Here is a 22764-nt window from a genome sequence, read left to right on the forward strand (position 1 = left end):
CGGATATATATTTAATAAAAACATATCATTTACATATATTGTAATTATTATAAATTATATGTGTTGTAATTATTATATTGTTGCAGCAACAAACCAATTTTTTTGAATATCGAAATAAGTAAGTTTAAAATAAATAACATAGATTTTCATTTATGTAAATATGAACTAAAATGTTGGTGCCTATTTGCTATAAGTAAAATTTCCATTCATCCACAAAATTAGCCTTACAAATTAAACGGCGCTCGTAAAACAAAGTTTTCAACTAGAAACTCGAAGATACCTCAATGAAGAAAATGTTTCAAGATATAATTTGAACACTTCATGCATAAAGAGAGGGACAACGCAGAATAACAGCAATTAGTATTCAAGGGTTGGAGGCATTTGGGTAGAATTATACGACATACCACGAGTTTTAGGCTACATATGACACATATTAATGAAATGAAACTGGCCGGAAACATGGCTAGGTCGAGAAAATAGAAACTACTGTATATCCTACTTTCTTCTTTTCTTATATTATAAATTCGAAAGTTTGTAAGGATGTGTGTGCGTTTATTGCTCTTTCACGCAAAAACTACTGAACCGATTGCAATGAAATTTGGTACGTAGATAGCTGGACAACTGGAATAACATAAAGGCAATTTTTTATTCCGATATTCCTTCGGGATGCGGACTTACGCGGGTGAAACCGCGGGGCACAGCTAGTTTTTTAATAAGTATAGTTTAAATGAGTTTATGAACCACTATTTCGCTGGTGTTAACTTAGAATCTATCGATGTATTTCTGGATCTATCAGTATCGTTGCAGCATTTTACGTGTATTTCATGAGAGTGTTAAAAAAATGCGAAACACTATTCATTTTTCTTTTGATCATTAACTTAGATGGGTCATGGGAAACGTTTTTAATTTTGCTCTTCAAAATGTCATCAGGGTCTGTCGCTGTCCATATCTCAAGCTAAGACAAGCTCTTGTCCCAGTTTCCCAATACGAAAAAATTTAGCTTTAAATGACAACAATTCAAAACCGCAAAGTCATGAAATGAAGACTTGTCTATTATATTAAATAGATGCAAATCGTTCCTGATTTTCAGAATATTTGTCATTTATTTCTTCTCTAGATATATGGCTATAGTTGCAATTAAGGCCCTGGATGCTATCGGAAAGTCATTAATTCGTAATTAAGACCCGGAGAAGCCAGATCTGCATGTAATGTAGCCAATTGCATGGCGGAGTCATAGTACGCGGAAAATAGCGTAATTAGGGAAATCTATTACTACTAAGGAGTCATTATACATGTGTAGTGTTCTAGCGTTAGTAGAGAATGTCCTTTAGATAGTTTTAGAGTATGGGTGTCGAATACACTTAGGCATGATAGCCAGCTCGCAACGAGGATGGTAATACTCCCTCTCAGAAGATCGGCATGACATAGCTGAGTGCTATTGTGTTTCATTCGGTGAGTAGATCTTTTTCCTCACACTTCCCAGTCCTTTCCTTTATTCCCATCGTTAATCCTTTCCTTATCCTTTACCCCTTCAAAGCGGCTATACGACCAAACTTCGGTAAGTATTTATGAACGATGGTGATCGCAAACTCTCAGGCTATAATAAAAATCAAGGGGATCAGCTTACAGTGTTTTGCTGGACTGATGGTTTTGACGATATGACCCGTAACTGAACCTTAATTGAACCTTAAATATGGTAGTAACGAGACGTAAACCGTAATTATTTTCAACGTACCATCTTCCCTTTGTTTTTGAATTGAAACCGTAAAGTTTCAATGCATTTCAAATTCGTTTAACTAAATAGAAATGTTATCAGTTTTGATATACTTTACTTTCCAGAAATAACTCCTATATATACTATGTATTCGTTTGTATTTGTATAAAATATAACCAAATATATGCATCTAGCATTCGATGGTAGGTAACAATACCCGAGCTGTCGTGTCGCTGTCGTGTCGCTGCCACACTGAACTTGCAAATTCAGTTCACTGGGCTCAAATGTACTGAATATTCAATACATTTGCGAATGATGACGTATCCATGATTTTTACTTACGTTTAATGGACATGAAACTTAATACGAAGACTATAAACGCTTCGTATTTATATTATATTCTTTCTCGCTTCGCAACTGTTTTAAAATGTGTATGTGTATACACATTTTAAAATAGTTGTGTTCATAATTTTTTTATGGAGTCGCAATTTTATTTAACTTTTCTTATAGAATATACAGATATTTCTATATTTTGTAAGACTTATAGCTGGAAAATGTGACAAAAGCTATAGGTTCGTCACCACACTAGCCATATTGAACACAGAGCCTATCATATTAAATAAACAACTAATATACATTTCATCTTGTATTTTAGTATACAGCCTTTAATTATTAAAAATATATTAAATAGACAACTAATATACACTACATCTTGTATTTTATTATAGACCATTTTTACTTCTTCCCCGCCATATTCCATGTCTACTTCCATCCACCCACAGATAACTCAACAGACATCTTCACAATACAGAACTACATATACAAACTCCAAATGAAATGTCAAAACCCGCCAAAAAAAAAAAACAGGCTGCAAAATGAATACGTAAATCATCCAAGACACGTAATATCTGTATCGGTGATCATCGCAGGCTAAAATATTTGTTTTACTCCACAACTATTTGGGGCCGATTGATTTATTGATGCTGCAAGCGCCGCTACAAGATCTATCGCCCTATTGAGATTTGGATAGGCTAGATGTGAACAGAGACTACGAAAATATAGAAAAAAAATACAAACTTTGTGTACGGCTGGAAATATAATCTAAAGTGTTTTCTCAAACTTAAATGAGACTTGCAGTACCAAATCACATTTATAGGGTAATTTGTTGAGACATTTAACAAGTTGAAGTCCCATAAAATCAAATTAAATCATAATCTTGGTAAAAGCTGTAACACTTTGAATTAATTTTATCATGCCTTTAAATAATATGTCCTGTTTGGCAAAGAATTCATATTTTATCACGAAGAAAATAATAAGTATATGTATAGTATAGTATATATAAGTGTATTATAGTGTCGTATAATATAAACATTAAAATGTCAGTCTCTAACTCCCACTAATCTACGCCAAACGTGCTTGGTTCGGCAATTTGTTAACGTGCAACACGACTAAACTAAACAGTCGAAATTTTGATCGATCCCTTTTTATTTTGTTTGTTTTTAAATTTAGAACAAATTGAGCGCCATAAAACCCGGTCATAGAGTTAAAATATCTACCATTTGTCTCTGTCCGACGCTAATCTGTGTCACACGTGTTGAAATAGAGCAGTTTTTAACATAAATTTATTGGAAAACATGTTTCAAACTTTGAATAATAGTGGCGCAGATATCGAAAGCATGCAGTACATTTTAACACGTCGCATAAAGATTGATTTGTGCTTTACATTTATAACTATATCCGTTCTTTTATAATCTGAATTAAATTTAGAAATTAAAAACTTTTAACGGATTTAAACGCGATGTATTCATTATATTACACGGTCTCCCAGTCTCCCCGTGACCACGCTCGCTGTAAAGTGTTCGAAACGTCGGGTTAATAATATAATGAATAAATAGCGTTTAAAATCCGTTAAAAAGTTTTTAATTTCAATATGTATAATACTCGCGTAAAATCGAACACTGAATTAAATTATCAAATCACCTGTAACAATAAAATATCTATGACAAGAAATGATATGAAAAAATATTTCTGTAAAGTACGGAGTAATCTCTCAAAAAGCTTGAAGACTGTAATATCGAAATTCTTAGTGTAACAGATGAAAAACTTTTGTTGTCATATTTTTTGTTCTGTCACAGAATATCGTAAGTGTATCAGGAAGCCTCAAGAGAGATAGATGTATATAAAAGTAATAGGAATTCTGTAATAATTATTTTTAGTATTTTCTTGTGTTTGATATTTATTGAAGTGAAACTTCTTTAGAATCGTTGTGACCTGATGCAACGGAAAAAACGACAGGTAAGAGACACAAATACAAAAATGTGTAGAATGAAGCCGGCAAAGAATGAGACAGAAATATACATACCATTTTATATTATTGGTCTCTCCTCTTTTGTCGATTTACTGAAGTTTCACTTCTATCGTTTGTGAATCGCACACACACCTTTTTTTGCTCATTCGATATTTAAATAATGAAAACAAATTCGATTATTTATGATTAATCATTGGTGCAATCCAAGCAATTCACTGATGACTTGTAACAATTTTAAAACTAAGCGATATTTTAAATTTATTTAAAAATCCTTAATAAACAATTAGGATACAAGCAGACTTAATAAGGATTCCCAAAAATAGCATAAATATCTTGCAATATCATTTTCTTATACATTATATCAAAAATCAATCATTTAACTATAAGTTGGTGCGCTAAACGACCCAGGAATAATAATACTCCATGTATAACAAGTTACCAACTGTCAGATACGTCCGTTACAAGTTTTTAAGTTGAAAATTTAAAGAGTTAAAACTTTCAGTATTGCCAACCCGTATATGCTAAGGAGCGTCAAATGGCCAAACTGTCACCCAAGTTTTCGATATTACTAGAGTGTGTCTAGAATAAATACAGGGAAAGTCAATCGTAAAATAATATCATCAGAACATTAGAACTTTACTTTCATAGTCCTACTATCCTACTAATGTTTTAAGTGCGAAAGTTTGTAAGGATGTGTGTGTGTTTGTTGCTCCTTCACGCAAAAACTACTGAACCGATTGCAATGAAATTTGGTACGTAAACAGCTGGACAATTGGAATAATATATAGGCAACTTTTTATCCCGATATTCCTACGGGATACGGACTTACGCGGGTGAAACGGCGGGGTGTAGCTAGTTTAATAATATAGAACATGATAATATAAATAATTACTTTGACTGACGCCTCCTTGGTACAGTGGTAAACGCGTGAGCGTAGAACCGAGAGGTCCTGGGTTCGATTCCCGGTGGGGACAATAAAAAAAAATGTCTCGGTCTGGCAGGACACAGAAGGCTGATCACCTACTTGTCCATAAAGATAATCGATCAGTGAAACAGATGTATATCATCTGCCCCATACCCCAGTATGGGACACGGGACTTCACTCGGATTGTAAGAGATTAAAAAGAGTTAATTGCTTCTGACTGAGAGCTCATACCTGTCTGTCGTTTCAATACCAACAACGATTATTATACAAATTAAATTATTTGATGTTGCAACACATTTTAGTAAATGCACAAAATGTTTAATACAAATGGATTCCGATGAATAATTAGTCAAAACTCGGTTACTAATTTTGTAATTAATCGCGCTTGCGTATTATGCTAGTTAAGGACTAATTAATAATATTTGATTGTGAACTGTAGGTTTAATTCATAAATACGTATTTCTAAACCAAGCTTTATATAAATCTTTACCTATATATAAAGGGGCGAGATTTCATGTTAAGATTCGATTTTAAAATATGCTTTACCGATTACAGACCTTTAACCATTACAAAGCTATATATTTTATATAAGAAATGTTTCACTTTATTATTATTACAGCCCGGGTTAACCCGAACGAAAACGGAATACTTCTAGTATCTAACTCATCACCATCAGCCCATATATGTTCCCACTGCTGGGACACAGGCCTCCTATGAGGGTTCAGGCCATAATCACCCACGCTGGCCAAGTTCGGGTTGGCAGATGTCACATGTCGTCGAACTTTTAATTCTCGGACATGCCGGTTTCCTCACGATGTTTTCCTTCACCGTGAGCAGTGGTGATGTTATCCACATGTGCAGATAAATTGAACAATCAATTTATTTCCTGCACGCTCGCCCGGTCTCGAACGCCGACTTATCGATTTTGAAGTCCGAGGTTCTCACCACTGAGCCACCACTGCTTTTTTTATTTCTAGTATCTAACTAATACAGGTAAAATCAAAACGATAAAAGTACCGTTGACCCACTTTAAACTACGCGAGACTCGAACAAAAATCGCGATAGCTAATCGATAAATCGTAAATCCGCTTCACTGTTGACAATTGTTAAACTTAAATTGCCAAACGAATTAAACTCCACTTAATTAAAAGTTCCGTAAGCCGCTCTTTGCAGATATTTAGCGATTGGAATTGTCAAATCGATAATTTCTTGCGAATGGTGTTAATTAAAAAGGGGTTTGTTTTGCCCTCTAGAGAATTAATATCTTCTAGAGGAGCCAGCTTGTAATAGACTAGATATTAATATTAAGATTATTAAGAAGAAGTTTACTAAGTATTACTTTATGTCTTAAATATTATTATACTAGACCTATGATAGTAACTCAATGATCTTACGCTCGAAATTAATAGTGATCGATCTATTATTTGCATGTCGATTTAATTAGTTGAAAACTCATGTAATTATGGAGTACTAGTTGCGCCCCGCGGTTTCACCCGCGTAAGTCCGTATCCCGTAGGAATATCGGGATAAAAAGTTGTCTATATGTTATTCCAGTTTTCCAGCTGTCTACGTACCAAATTTCATTGCAATCGGTTTAGTAGTTTTTGCGTGTAAGAGCAACAAACACACACACATCCTTACAAACTTTCGCATTTATAACATTAGTAGAAGAAAGCCAAAAATACAATCGAATTAAGAAACTTCTTCGCTTTTGGGACAGCGGTTGAAATATCAGTAGATAGAGAATTGCATCAGTGATTTTTAAAAGACTCCATTTGTACTAATGTATCGACATTTCCAATTTATACATTGTTTTGAACTGTTTCTAGTCGAATGAACGTAATACACTGCGTCCTCCATATCACATAATTAGATACAGTCCACTGACGATGGTACTTACACAGTAATGGCGTGGAAATGTACCACAGGATAGAAATAATAAATTGTACCGACATTTGTCTCAAATAAAACATTATTTGAAACATAATATAAGTGAGACATAGATATAATAAACATACCATACATATAATGATTTGTTGTTTTTTTTAAGTATATCAATGATTTTGAAAAAAAAATTAAGACGATGAAATGTCGTGAAGCGGGATTCAAACTTCAACATGGCAAAGTAAAAACGAATATAACGGACTGGTTGAAATTTTTCTTCATATTTTTCTAATTTTCGGTAGATATATTGGAAAAAAATCTGGCCTTAAGTTTATAAATTAACAACCAGATTAAATGCATCGGATCTATTTTAAAGACCTTATTTAGGAAAGAAAATAAGACATCCTCTTATTTAATTGTAAACTTTTTCATCGATACGTACAATACTTGATAAAAGTCCTTCATATTACAGAAAACACGTTACTAAAGAATATGGACTCAACCAATACAGCGGTGACTAGCTACCTACATTATCAATCTTAAATGGGTGACATTTTAAACTCAAATGAATGTCTCACATCTCACATAGATGATGATGACGATGAGATGAATTAGTTAAAAAAAAAATATCGGGAACCCTTAACCCAGATGTTGATTTCTTTCTTTACTTTCCCTATAAACAGCAACCAGATTGTGATAAGGTAATCCACCAGTTCTTTCGCTCATTCAGACAAAAACATCAGTCTGATATTCAACAACTTACCTTATCTCTCAGCATATCTCTAACGCGCGTCGCTTGGTGCCGACTCCTGTGCAACTCGAGCTGCAGTTCGAGACATCGCTCCTGCCAATTCACTGAATCTTCAGCTGCAGCTAGCTCGTACTCCAAGGGGTCCAGCCGCGAGGAATGGGCGAAAGGTCTATAACAATAAGGCATATTAAGACCTTGTATTGTTTTCTCATACATAGTTTGTATATCATACGTACTAGAACATAGTATTTTTATATGTAGTTTCATAATAGGTATTGTGGTTAATTAATGTATTAAGGAGTTTCATCGTGATACATTTAGTGGAACGCAGGTGACAGTTTTACCGATATATCCTAGTAATAATAAGATTCTCGCTTACTCTCCACTTCTCCCTATGTAATCGAATTAAGCTTTAAAGCCTCGGTATTAAAACGAAAGAAATAGTTAAAATAACAATGTAGACAAGTTCTAGTTCAAAAACTCATGCATCAATACATTTTAAGTGCTTGTTGAACCATCTGGTTGAAGCGAATTCACAAGTTTACTAAGAATGTAGACATTGTAGCCATACTTAGAATTCCATGTAATTATGATTATATCGAACGTAGGTGTATTCCCGTAGATCCTATTCGCGATTAGTATAAGCCTAGAACCCTACACTCATAAACTCATAATTTCTACCTATTTATGACATGCATACCGATTTACATTATTCTCCGATTGTGTATTTGCTATAATTTTTATAAAAAAAAATTAAGCCCGGTGCAAATACACATTTTTTAATTTTTGTCGTAATTTGTTATATAAAAAAATATAATTAAGTTTTGATTTGTACTGGCAGCTACATAAATTACATGCTCCTCTTATGTGTTTGTATGCTCTGTGGCTACAAACGCATTCCAGATTCAAATTGCGCGCCACAAAAACTTTCTTTTCATAAAATCCATGAATAATAACTTGGTTATAATCAATTTGCAAACGTTTCTAGTTCATTTACTTAGGTCGTCGACTCTGGGGCCGCTGGTTGGCGGGTTTTTTATCTTTTCGCTGCTGACTTGTAACCATTTAATATTTATAACTGAGTATGAAGCTTTGAATCTTTAGTATGCCTTTTTTTTTTTTTTTTTTTTTATAGTGGGGAAATCTTGCATAGATACCCACGGCCCCCGGGGATGGAGCCGTGGGTTATGTCGGATTCTTACCGACCAAAACCCCACTGTGTTCCGTCGAGCCACTTGAGTGAGGGGGCCACGGGAGCTGGTTAAAATTCATCCGCGACCCCCTCGGAATATAGGAATGCCTGCCAACTTGTGACTTAAATGTCAAGAGTACTTTTAAAATAGGAAAACCTATATTTATCACGGAAATCTAGTAGTGGGCGAATATTCAAGTGGCAAACATCAGTTGAAAATCCCCAGTTTACGTCACGAACTTAAATAAAGATTTAATCAAGGCGTTCAGATAGGCACACCAACAAATATAGACATCGAATATATCTAGACACCCCTATGTTATATTTATCTTAGTTTCAAATTAAAATGATTTCATTTCCCCAGTTCCCCTCTGTCATGTAATCATATATAAACGAATGCAGATAATTAACTCATGAATAACAAAGCTCGGTTAATCATCATAGGTAATTAATTTTCAATTAATTGTGAATGTGATGTCTCATAATCTTATAATTTTATCTATATTGTATTTTCGGTTTGATTATATGAACTGAGATAATTATATAAATATCTTTCTTCAAACTTATTGTTTCTATATAAATAAATCATATAAGGCTTTTTTTTTACTCCTACCATACATAATTGATACTAATTTTATTTGAGTTACCAGTGGATGAATTTAGACCTTACATGCATCTTTCACGTAACTGTTGAATGAAAAGTTGTTGATCCTCGATTAAAACTAGTTCTAACGTGTACGGTTTTTTTTTTAATATGAAGTAAAATGTGCATGTATATAAAATGTTGTATGTTACATACAGTACCTAATGGCAATGATGTTTTATCAATTTTAATGCAACCAAAGGCTAACAACGTACTAAAATTCCTATAAATATAGATAAACATTTCGTTTACTGCAATTTGTAAAAATTCACAGTTTTCATTTCAAACCTCACCTTGGCGGTGGTGGGGGTGTTTCCCTCGCCCTCCTCGGCATCAAGCGAGGACTATTCGGCGTGCTGGCAGAGTGCCCCGCCCCGCTATGGTCGGTGAACCTCGATAGCGGGTCGAAGATCTGCGACAACCTCCGCGAACGCTCCTCAGACATACTTACAACACTACACTATCACATCACTATCACAACACTACACTGTTACGTCTAATCACTATTTAAATCCGTTCGAGACGTTCCAACTGACGTTTCGTGACAGATGGCGCCCGCGTCGCTTTTGGCGCGCAATCTGCCCGGCCATCTTGATCTGTCTGATGATTTTCACAGTTAATGCGCCTTTTCCGTATTTAGAACTGAAAAAAAAATAATGTGAATCAGTCGAGGTGGTAGGTGTGGCAATTAGTTGGTTTCGGTAAGTTGGATAGGTGTCAAAACGAATGTCGACGCTTCAATGTGTTTTGATCATAAGTCGACGAAATGTTTGATAATATGTGAATGATGTGTCGCTTCCTTCTAAACATCAATCGTTGCTGGAACTTTAACTAGTTTGTAGGAAACTTAATCAATTTAAGTGTCATTCAATTCTATGAAAATGAATACAGATGAGGTAAGAGAATATAATATTTATATATACAAATGAGTTTCTATATAAAATTATATAATTTTAAGACGTACTGTGCACATTTAATAATAACAATTATATCACAAGTAATAGCATCAAGGAAATGATTACATAGAATAAATTCAAGATCGTTCTTTATAACAGAAACGAAACTATTTCAAGATCTGATGTAACACTTATGATAGATGGCCGTCATACTGCAGGAAGTTCAAAACAAATTAACCGTAAAACTAATTTTACGATATTTATAAAACAAGAGGCAGACAGAGAACACAATAACGCCACTGCCCTTCAGTTAATATTGAATCTTATAAACGTTGGTATATCAAAATCTCAATACCATATATTTTATCAATTACGATAAAATAGAAACTAGAGAAATCGCCGGTAAATAAAAACCATTTGTATTGTATTTATTATACATAGGTATTCACACAGATTCCTCAATAATTTATTGTTATTCGAAAATCGAAATCAATTTTATGCGTATGGTAGATTGATTAAATACATACTGAATTTTAGAACCTCAAGGTAAATTTTTTATGATAATTTGTAGATATACTATATGTACAAAACTAAACATGTTAATCAACTTCCATATAAAATTCATGGATTGAATTATCTCTTCTTTTATCAAAATTCGAAACCAATGCATATTTAACACCGAATCAAGCTAAGCTTCAGCAAGAATTGGGTCATGCCTTCGGAGAAACAGCGATGAGAGATTACTCCCCCACCGCATCAAATACCATAGCTGTCGGTAAATATAGGTCTTAACCTTTGAATTTCAATGAAAGCATGATTTCTACAATAAATTCTTTATTGCTATTTAACGCAGTTGTTTTAATAAAGTGTCTATAAATACAAGTATCAAATTTAAAACATTGCAGTCGGTTTTCAAGTTAAAAGTAGCCTAACCTTGTAGAGTCCATTGCAGACCTTACGCCTTGTAGAGGTAAGGTCTGCAATGGACCTTATGCCTCTCCAAATGTTCATGGGCGGTGGTCGCGTTTACCATCATACCATCAGGCATCCCACCACTAAACAGTTCTCAAATATTATTTACATTTTTTATATACTTTAGAAACACATGACATACATGATTGTACGGTGTGCAATAAATTTCAAGCGTTTTAGAATATTGTAAATAAACAACTTGGAAAATGTTAGGCGTAATAAAATTAATCCACTCTCCAGGATAAAAACACCGGTAAACTGAACGACTTTTATGCTTCCTAAACGAAAGTATCAAAACTGTTTACCAACACTTGCCACCCAATACTTAAAGCGAAAATGGTCTCACGATTTGGCAAATTAAAAGGTCAGTGACCAGAAAATTGGAGACTGCCCGGACCTGAGATAGGAACTTTGATTAATGTTATCAACGTTATCTAGCCCCTAAAATTGGGGTCAACCCTTTCACGGAAATTTTTATCTGTCCGGTAATTGCTTTTGTTTAGAATTAAACTTTTCGTATTTATTGTTAATTCCGCTGTTATGCCAAATGGATTCGGACCGACACGTTGTTGGTTTTTGGAAAATTTTAATAACGCTGTATTTGTTTGTTTTGTTTTATATGTATTGTGTATTTAATTATCACTTAAGAAATAATTTTCTATGAGGTTATTTATACGTGTTAGGAGATAGTAGTATTACGTACAATTTACTTGTATTTGACAGAATTACGAAAATTTCACGGCTAGCGTAACTATTATAATGGAACCTAATGAAGTATGCAACTAATAATGTAAATAGATTTGATTACTATTAAATACCCAGTTTAACAAGTTTCTCTTGCTTTTAACGCATGATTAATATATTTTTTATTATCTTCTATTATCTATCCTTTATTCTATATCTATTATCCATTATTATCTTTTGTTATAACCATATCACACAAAATTAATTTACCTGGATAAATTACCCCTGAAGCTATAACCGTTTTTTGTTTAAAGATATTCATTTATCTCAAAAAAACAAGAACATAAATGATTTGAGAAATAACAATTATTTGTATAAATACACTTTTTTTTTAAATATAATAAATAGTAGACCTTAATGTACATAAAACACGGCTTAAACAATGTACCAACATAACTTGTACTAAACTGAATGTTGGCAATGTAACGTGCAGCAAGTGGCCAAAGCGAAGTTATGACTACAACAGCTTGCATGGATCTCTTTACGGTGGCTCAGATTGGACGCCTTAACTCTCATCTAGCTATAACCATATACCGGAAATGTAAATCTCTATTTAGATTGCTCGTAATACCGATCGAAGCCTTTGAATTAGTTTGCGTATATACAGGACACACTATCGTTTGTATCCTAGTATATTTAATTTGCTTAGAATCATATTAAATATGGGCAGGCTATAATTAGACTTCTGGAGACTAGTGGATTTAGAAAATAACAGCTTCATTCATACTTTAAATACTAGGTACATAATGCAATATATAATGCTGATAACTGAAAGATTGATTTTTTTGGAGCTCAATAAAAATACCACATTTTTAATTTCCAGTTTTATATCATTTGAATGCTTTAAGAGAGTTTGAAAGATTAAAAAAATCCGTCACGAAGCCTGCCTCGATATCCTGATAAAACCACTTAGTCATTTCAAATAACATTTTTCTTCTATACCTGAACTACGTAAAGTTAGTTCACATTTAAGTATTTCAGAAATAAATTTCTCTTATCCGTACAGATAATGTAACACGACAATTAATAGAGAGAATCTGTAGATAACATGGATCCCTTGTATTAAGACTAAGGGCATGTTAGTCTCGTCAATGACGTAATAGCCTCGCCCCTAATCTGTGTTATGTGGTTTTTATACATGAACTCATTAGTGGACATCATAATAAGTGTAATAGTATTGTTAAGTTGTAAGGTCATATATTTACCAATATAATATATATCTCTACCGCAGAATAAACTATCTGGCCTTATGTTGATAATGATAATTTTAAAATGGTTTCTTTCTGGATTTCATTTCGTTGTAATTGTGTCCATTCTGTTATTTTGTTGATGTGCATTATTTATCTCCAAGTTCTTTTAACTTTTTCTTTTTTTTACATATTTTCGTATGATTAGCAGTATTTTTCTAAATAATTTTGAATTAATAAGAATTTTCAGGTTCAACGTCATCAGGAGCTCTCATTTTGAATAGTATTGAAATGACATGATATGTGAGTGTCCCAATGTTGAAGGAATCTATCTATCCAGCTTATCAATTACCATACGTCGTTATTCCATCAAACGTTTCTCGTCTAAACGTTGACAAGTTGTCAAACGCCGCCGCATTAGAGTTTCATCCTACCCTCGATAAACCTACCCTTCATTTACGTCAAAGATCGATTACCCTAATTTTGTGGTAAGTGTCTCGTACAGCCTATTTATTCGTATCTAAGTTACCCCCGAGCACAGTTACCTTCCTGCATTTTGACGATAACAGAGGTCACCTTAAATGGCGAAGCTATTTTTGGTGTTATCGTTCGGATGAGTTTGTTTTGATTAACTTTTTTCAAGGCTGATCATCAGGAAGTATTAAATATCAATTTATTGTTTAATTGACTAAAACTGATCTTGATCATAATTTTACACATTAAGATCTTAAGGCATCCTAACAGAGAACAGCCTGCAAAAATCTATGGTCAAAAAAAGCTAGATTCATTCAGAAGTTTAGAACAGCTAGTATCTGTTTTTCATTGCCAATTTCATTAACCAATTAATCAAATATCAAGTACAATTCTTTGATTATTCAAAGAATTGTACTTAACCACATTTGATATATCTACCTTAGAATAAAATCTTTTTGCTATTCTCAGAAAGCGTATCCTACACATGCAGCAAAACAGTATTCATTTATAAACACAACGTGAAGACAGCGTCAGCGAAGGTGTGACCAAGATTGATGACGTGTTTCGGACGCGGACTGTTACGTCACGAAAAAGCGGGAAGAATACAGTTAAAACGGGTAACTGTCTATGGAACAAACATCAACAAATATTTATGGATGCCTTGTAAATATGTATGGCGTAAGCTTAGGATTTAAACTATAGTTATCAATAAATTTTATCGACGAAAAACATTACCAACCTGTTCAGCTCAGCAGTACTCTATGTGCATTATAAACATATTCTATTATATAATAATAACAAGACTTATGTTGTCAAAACGTTTAGATTATTTTAATGTTAATAAACATATTAGTTTTGTAAGCATTGCTACTAAAACTTTTCATTATCATTAGATATTGTTACATTACTTAACGTTTATTTTTTATTGACATCCAATGTTATAGTACATTTTGCATATCTACATCAAGAACCAGACTCAAATTTCATTATTTCAAACAATTGTATAAAAAAGCTTCAGACCTTTTACATCGTAACCGTAAATAACCCTTTATAAAACGAATTGAATAGAAAACCATTAAAGGATAGCGAGATCTCGAAAGTATTTGTCAACATTTTGATCGTTTTCGGATTACATTCATTAAGGTGTAAACCAAAGGGTTAGAATGTGAGAATTAGATACTTTGTGCCTAAAATGTGGTGTTCCCACACGTGACGTGACCGCAAATTTTGTTATCCTAAAAGTTGGTTACTTCTGTAGCGTGATTTGCTTTTCAAAGAGGTAATGGTGCGGTTAAACACTTTATTATAAAACACTATGATAGCGATTTTGTATCTTAGTATCTTTCTTAATAAAGTATTTCTAATATAGGCATGCAAAAGAGTTTATTAATGACAGAGTAACTATTACACTAATTTTAAAAATCATGGTTCATGAAAATACTTATTTTTACACATTTAAATATCGAATCATAATAAAATGGCCATAAAAAATTAGCAGTGGTTCGGTAATTATCAAACAACGAAAAACAATACTAAATCTCCCGCCAAAAAAACCATCACGTCCTTACCCTAACACAGCAGTTCACAAACGTTTAATTCAGCTCCCAAACGTATAAAGAGCAAAATCAAGTGATACTTCACGATTTAATATATGCCCAGTATCCCGTGAGGCAGACATAAACAAAAAAGAGCGTTTTAATTACAAGCCTGCCTGCAACTCGTCTCATTTCGCTTTGTGCTCGACGGCTGGGTTGCATACATCTGCATACAACTATCTGAGGACTCCAGCGTCGTTCTGTGTATAAGCGTTGAGCTATTTGGTGGTCTGATTAATTTCTTATCTGAGTAACTGTTTAGAATACATTGTTGTATTATTGCAAAAACCTTTAGGGAAAGACATTCTAAGATTGTTTGCTGCTTTCTCTGTATTTAAAGATATTTGAATAGATTTTGAGATACATTAATTTGTCTAATGTGTCACTAAAAAAACATCTAATTTGTCTATGATTGAAGCGTCGTACAAACATAAAGATGAAGCTGATAAAAGTGTGTAATACGAACCGAGTGGTTTTGGATATGACCCAGACGAAAGCTTATATAATGTGTCTGGGAAGATAGAAAAATCTATGTAAAATTCATCCTGAATTTTTCTGTTGTGACAAAAAATATTTTATTTCTGTTGAATTTGAATGTGAAGAAAAAGTACAGATGAATTTAATTTTTAGTTTTATAGCATTGAAATGCTTTATAAATGAGAAATTTTGAAAGAATAGAAAAGAATTGGTCACGAGGCGGGATTCGAACCCGGGTTTCTTGCCTAACCGTAGCAACATAAGTATTGTTAAATTTTTTCTATTCTTTCAAAATTTCTTAAAATACAGATGATATACATCTGATCTGAAATAAATAGCTTTTCACACAATGTAATTCATGTTATTTAAATACATATAGCGTACAATTGATATCCTTGCTTTACCGATAACTAACTGCAACCAATCAAACAGTTAAACAGAACCCTCGACCGCTGTAACTACGCAATGTTTGACTTTCATTTGACCATGACTATTTGCATTTCCTACAATCCTTTGTCTAGCTTGTATATTTGCTTTTCCATGAATATAACATAAGGGTGAAGTAAGTGCTGTTTCAATTTGCACGGAAACAATTAACTGTAAAAATCTAGCGTGAAGATCTAAATGCCTTTAGGCGTGCACCTAACAACAATTCTTACTAGAAAATTAATAAAATTAAGTAATACTAGCTAACATTGTTGTCATATACTATAGAATATAATCAACAATCTATTCACAGAACTATCTACAGAAAAATAATAATAATCGGCCTCACAATAAAGGTGAATTTTGGTTATAGACGGTATGACACGAATATTTTATATCAAGATTGTTCGTATGGTACGATAATATAGAATCATATTACTAAAATCATGCAAATATCAACTTTAATGTCGTGGTTTTTGAGTCTTATTTCTATCGATGTATTTAATATGGATATAATATCTTATTATAATTTCCTGGATGTGGCAAACCACCTTATACCAAACACAATACAATGAATTCTTACAAGTGCTTGAAGGATGAGTCTTTCATTTGATATCTTTTTGATATAGACGTATGAAGGAGGGAGTATTTTAATAAACGTAACATTTATTGGGCTTCATATTTATAAATCTGTGATCATGAGTATGACTTTTCACTGTATTTACAACTGAGAATTATTCCAAAATTTCTCATTTATAAAGCATTTCAATGCTATAAAAGTAAAAATTAAAGTGTCATCAAAAGTTATTAATTATTTGTTTGTTGCATCCAAATAACAGGTAAATCCGAAATGCTTTACACAGTATTTTATTCTTATAAAAACATAATTTAATTACTTGTTAACTAAAATGAAGGCACGTTCGATGTTAGAACTATATATAAATAATTTTAAAGAAGTAGGAAGGGATCATGTACGCAAATACGCTGTTTTCTTCTTTTAGACTTGCACAGAGTGCGGACAACAGAGAGAACATTAAATATACAGAGTAGGAAAGCCATAGAGTAGTCCGCTATACACATAAATAATCATAACACAATATAAACATCACTCTTGACACGCCGCTACATTAGACTGTTCCACAAACATTCCCTACAGAAAGTACATTAAACGTATCTCATAAAACATGCAGGTTTATTTGTGTTTGCTCTAAATTTACGGATGTACTAAAAGTTAATTCGACATCGATGGAATTAAGCACAGTTTGCAATGTCCACGCGCCCGAATGATTGATGAAGGTGTGTACGCTTGGAGCGACGAAACTAGCGTTATTGTATCAAACAACAGAAAGGGGATGGGTTATTTGTTACAATTTTAGTACAAAAAAAGATCATTAGAAAGCTACAAGTTTACCAGCTTACGTGGGCTGTTTGTTTTCAAACCGAGCGAAGCCGGGTCAAGCGACTACACATTTATATTTATTTCACTGATGTACCAAAAATTTGGTGTGACAAATAATGGTTTCAGAATATTGTATTGAATTAGAACAAATTTTAGCTCTCGATTTTTGTAACGAAATTCACAGTTAATAAAGCACACATTATTGGTTTAGAGAAGTTATGGTTATTATATATAAGAAAATATCAATTTTTTGTTTCTTAACATACCCTTATATGTATGTGATCCCCTCACTAACGCACTAAACTGCAATAAGTAAATAGTATGTTTTTCACGCCTGAGCTGTGTTCTATTTAAAATAAATGTTTATAGAAGGGCAAAATCTTCGTATCTCTTTCTACGAAATTTTTTTTTTTTAGATAATTTTTAACTAATAACTAGCTGTTCGCCCCGAATTTACCCGTGGTATATATACATAGCCTATGTCACTCAGTGTAATTGCAACTTTCTAATGGTTCTAATTTCTAATTGAATTTTTGAAATCGGTCCTGCCATGCACGCTTGATGGCATGACCAAGGGAAAAAGGGATTCATATCTATACATATAAGAAGATTATAAACCTATTAATGTAGAAAACAAATCAATCTAGATATGAGTAATCAAAAAGAAAGAGACAATAATAATTCCCAACTGTATATATATATATATATATATATATATATATATATATATATGTAAACATTATTACACAATACTCTAACCATGCGTAGCTGTATGTATGTTGATTGAAGCATGACTTTGAAATATATATATAAATATAAGAACCGCTCGTTTCGTTAGCACAGAGTAAACGAGCAATAAACGTTCGTGTTAAACTTTACGATGTCAGCGTTTGACAGGTCGGCAGATGATGTGATCACTGATCAGGCTGAGGCTTTATCAAATTAGGTGTGTGTACAAATTCATTTGCTTCATTTATTTGCGTAAATCGTTTTTAAACCTTACTAACGTTTGATAATTGTCTATGGTTGACGAACAGTGATAGATAAAGCACTTTCCCATATTTTATTTATTCAATTTCAGCCTGTATTGGAATACAAAAATGGCGTTATATACGTTGAAGTAGTATATATAAATTTTCATGAAGAAATACGCTAACAAATTAAAAAGAATATTTAAAGGTAGTTTAAACGGATAGATGACTCTGAAGATTGTGAAACATCCGCCATTTTAAAATTTTTTCAGGCGGCAGGAAGGAGATGATGGAAAGCAATTTTTTTAGTTTGAATGTTAACTGATTTGCTCACAAATTCATTATATTATTATAAATGCGGCATAATAAACTTTGTATGTATGTCTATCGGTCGGAAACCAAATGCTTTTACACGTAATATGTTTTCATATGTAAGTATCAACTGTTCCCACAATCTTAACTAAGACCAAAAATATTACCCATACAGTCCAGACCTCACGGTAATCCAGTCTGAGTGGAGTAAAATGCAATTCTACAAATGGTCCACGTGTTCTAGAACTTCCTTCCACACCTATTTCAATTACAAAATCCGATTAAATCTAACTGTAAATGTATGGATAAGAGAGCGAGCACAATTTAAACTAAATCGATTTTATTTTTGATAAAAAGTATAGCATATAAAGCAAATAAAACCTAAATAATTCAAATTGTTTCCATAATTATGAAAGAAGAATTATATTTAAAACGTATTTACTCGTAGTTACATTTATGAATTCTATTGTTATTCATAATCAATATGTAATATGAATAAATTGTTTTATCAATCTGAATCTAATTAAACAGATTATCAAAATGTTTTTCTATACTAACTATAAAAACAGGCAAAACATGGTTTTGTTTGTTTGTTACAACTGTACTGAGAAACCGACCGATTGTTATCTAATATAGACTTAGAAATGTATTTCTTTATTATATTATTTTAAAAGAGCAAATACAGAGTTTCTTGCCGGCTCTTCTCTGTAGAAACTGCCTTCCGAACCGGTAGTAAATGTCATAATTGTGTAATATGACGATTCAAAAGTGCTTCTATAAGAAGTCTAGTTGAATGAATAAATGTTTGAGTTTGAGTTTAAAGGTACATAGACAAGAGATTTTTCTCGTCTTTGGTCAACCCGGGTAACGCCGGCGAAAGCATATCAGAATACCTACTAAATTATTCTATGAGATGTATTTTATCTATATTGATACATATAAGCGACCAAAAATCATTTTCGAATGTAATCTTGCTATCGTTGAAGCGAAAAGTAGGACAAGAGGTGCATTACTTAGTAGAGACAAAGCCGTAGTGTTCGAGACATTTATATATACTATGGTATTTTTTTTAGTCCATTATGTAACTGATATATGAAAAACATTGCGAGAACAAATACAATTAAATCTTCATAAAGGAAAATTGACATACAAACGGTTTAATATAGTCTATATCACAATAATATGAATTGCCATTTAAACGATTAAAAAAAAGACATGTTTTTCTGAGGTTTTTTGGGTTAGTTACCTCGAACTTTCGACTCGGTGAACCGATTCTGATTATTTTTTTTTATTTGAAAGCCATTGCCTGCCATGCGGCCTTATTAAAGTTTCGTCTAGCTCTGACGATTAAAAGGCGATTTATTTTTTCACAAAATATTGCTATATTATAACAATTTTACGTGAATAGTCGCGTTTATTTACTTGTATTTTATTGACCGGTCAGTAATAGTGAAGCAAAAAGCGCATTTCTCCATTCCATTCCAGGCTAATTAAAATTCCCTGAAGGGAAGGGTGCACTATTTTCTGCGTCGTATTTTCCCCGATAAGATCTGGACTTGATTATTTATTTGTGAGGGGAGGTAACCCCATCGATGAAACTCTTTATATGCGGTTTTGTACAGTCGCGTGAAAACGCGATTAGAATATTCAGAATGTTACGAAAGAATAAATAAATCTATTCTTAATGGTCACTCAATTATATTACAACGACATCTTTGTATTGTTATAACGACATCAGTTTGATCATAAATTTTTGAATATCTATATGCTACATCCAAGAAATTCAACATTTTTTAATAATTTAACGTAATTTAACTAAAACCAAATCCTTACTAATTTCAAATAATGTGAAAGTTTCTCTTTCTTTTACGTCGCAACAAAGCAATTGTATGATACGATTTTTGTAAAGAGGCTAGAGAGTGACATAGGCTCCTTTTTACCGAAGTAAAACATCTCATAACCACGAGAATTCCCTTTGATTTCGCGACACTAGTAAGTTATAAATTCACGCGCACTTTCGTACACGACTGTACCAGTGCCATAGAAACAGATAAGTTTTTCAGTTCATTCGTTAAGTGTGCCGTGTAACTGAAATTTATGATGGCTTAACTGCGCCGCTGATAACCTCGTGAATGTTTACCAAAACTCACTAACATTACGAAGATATTACAGCCCGAAGGGTAATTTAACACTGAGATATAGGAAACTGAGAAAAAACTTCAGTATTTTTGAAATAAGCCATATATTGCCTAAGGGTTTATGTTTTAAATTGAGAGTTACGTTTACAGATCTTTCCATACAGGGCTTTAAAATTAATTAGGTAAATGTAATTATTGCAAATTTTATCAGATGCAGGATCGAACATTTAACCTTCGTATTTGAATTTAGCATTTTGCCCGTGATGACAGAGGAATGATCGGCCAGCCTGGTCAAAGGGAATTATTTAAGACATGTTTAATGCGGAAAAAAAAGCTTTTATCTTAGCTGTCTAGCTTCTAAAATATCTCCAGATACGAATATTATATCATGAAATCGCTCCGTTGTGATTCGAAAGAAGGACAAACAAACGAGCACACTTTAGCAGTTATTTAAGTATGGATACGTAGTATATTCATATCAATAGAAATGGAATGTTTTGTAATAATCTACCGAACTAGACTAGACTAATAATCTAGAACCGCTCTTTTTGTTAATGTATTATTGTATTAAACGTCTTAAAGCTTTTATTTTATTTTAAGTAATCTTAAAATTACATGCATTAACCACGACTGTATATAAAATTGAACATTAAACGAATAAATATTCCGATTGAACGTTCGCAAGTCGTTTAGAGTACACCATAAATATAAATAAATAGGATTGAATAAGCAATTTATGGTGCGATTTGTATAATCCCGTCCAACACTAAACATCGCTTGAGAATATTATGGTGCCCTACAATAAATACAACATGAAGTTAGAACTGAAAAGTTCCTAGTATGAAAATGTTTAAAAATGGGATTGAAGCCCTAAAGTTTTACCCAGTCTACACGTATACTAGGTATATAAATAAATAAATGAATAGAAATTAGTTTTTGTTAACATGCGATAACTTTTTTGTAGCACCTAATAAGATCATAATTTTTGTATTCAAATAGCCCTGTATATTACACTAGCATTGCGCCTACCGCTTCACCCGCGTAGTCAAAACTAAACAAATTAAATACTCTATCTTGAGAACTACGCTATATATGCATTGGTGAAAATCGATGCAATAGTTTTTGAGTTTATCGCAGACGTGACGCAATACTTTGCTCTATAATATCTTCATATTATAAAACAAATTATATATATATATATTTACATTTCTATGTTATATACTAAAACGAATTAATGATAAAGTGTTACACCTCTCAAATAGAGTGGCTACCAGTATTCACTTTGATATCAGTAATTGCGTCTTAATGTATTCATGGATAACATCCATTTTCGCTTAAATTACATAATTTTCATAAGCAGGTACTCATAAATACATTACAAAGTTATTTATATTGGCATATTGTAAACTGAACTGCTTAAAAATTTCTTCCCACCTCATTATGTAGTTTCCATTAAAATGCCGTAGAATTTTGAACACCATCCATAGAAAGCATATTATATTATGTTTATGTGAAAAGTGTGCTCTATTGTAGGATTCTATCTAAATCTATATAGTATATACTTAGTAAAACAATCTTTGTCACGCAATTTTTAATCGACTTCAAAAAAGGTTATCAATTCGACTGTATTTTTTCTGTTTTTTACCTCACATTTTTTACCGGGTATTTTTATGATTCCTGTTTCGTTTGAAAGCTAGTACCTACCATGTGGTTCCATTAAATTTAGTTCTTGTAAGTTCAGCTTGTTTGTAAAAAAA

The 22764-nt window shown here is 32.7% G+C and overlaps 1 protein-coding gene across 11 annotated transcripts in view; it reads right to left on the reverse strand.

The window, feature by feature from the left end:
• LOC119833128 (uncharacterized protein CG43867) overlaps positions 1–22764 on the reverse strand; it is a 232171-nt gene that overhangs the window by 164097 nt on the left and 45310 nt on the right. For all 11 annotated transcript variants that reach the window (XM_038357030.1, XM_038357027.1, XM_038357025.1 and 8 more), the window contains 2 exons: positions 9710–10058; positions 7594–7750 (listed from right to left, as the gene is read on the reverse strand). In XM_038357030.1, the coding sequence (XP_038212958.1) occupies positions 7594–7750; positions 9710–9861 (309 nt within the window). In that variant the 5' untranslated portion in view covers positions 9862–10058. The remainder of the gene's footprint in view (positions 1–7593; positions 7751–9709; positions 10059–22764) is intronic.

This window comes from Zerene cesonia, chromosome 16 (genome assembly GCF_012273895.1).
Source record: "Zerene cesonia ecotype Mississippi chromosome 16, Zerene_cesonia_1.1, whole genome shotgun sequence".
In the NCBI taxonomy this organism is placed as follows: domain Eukaryota; kingdom Metazoa; phylum Arthropoda; class Insecta; order Lepidoptera; family Pieridae; genus Zerene; species Zerene cesonia.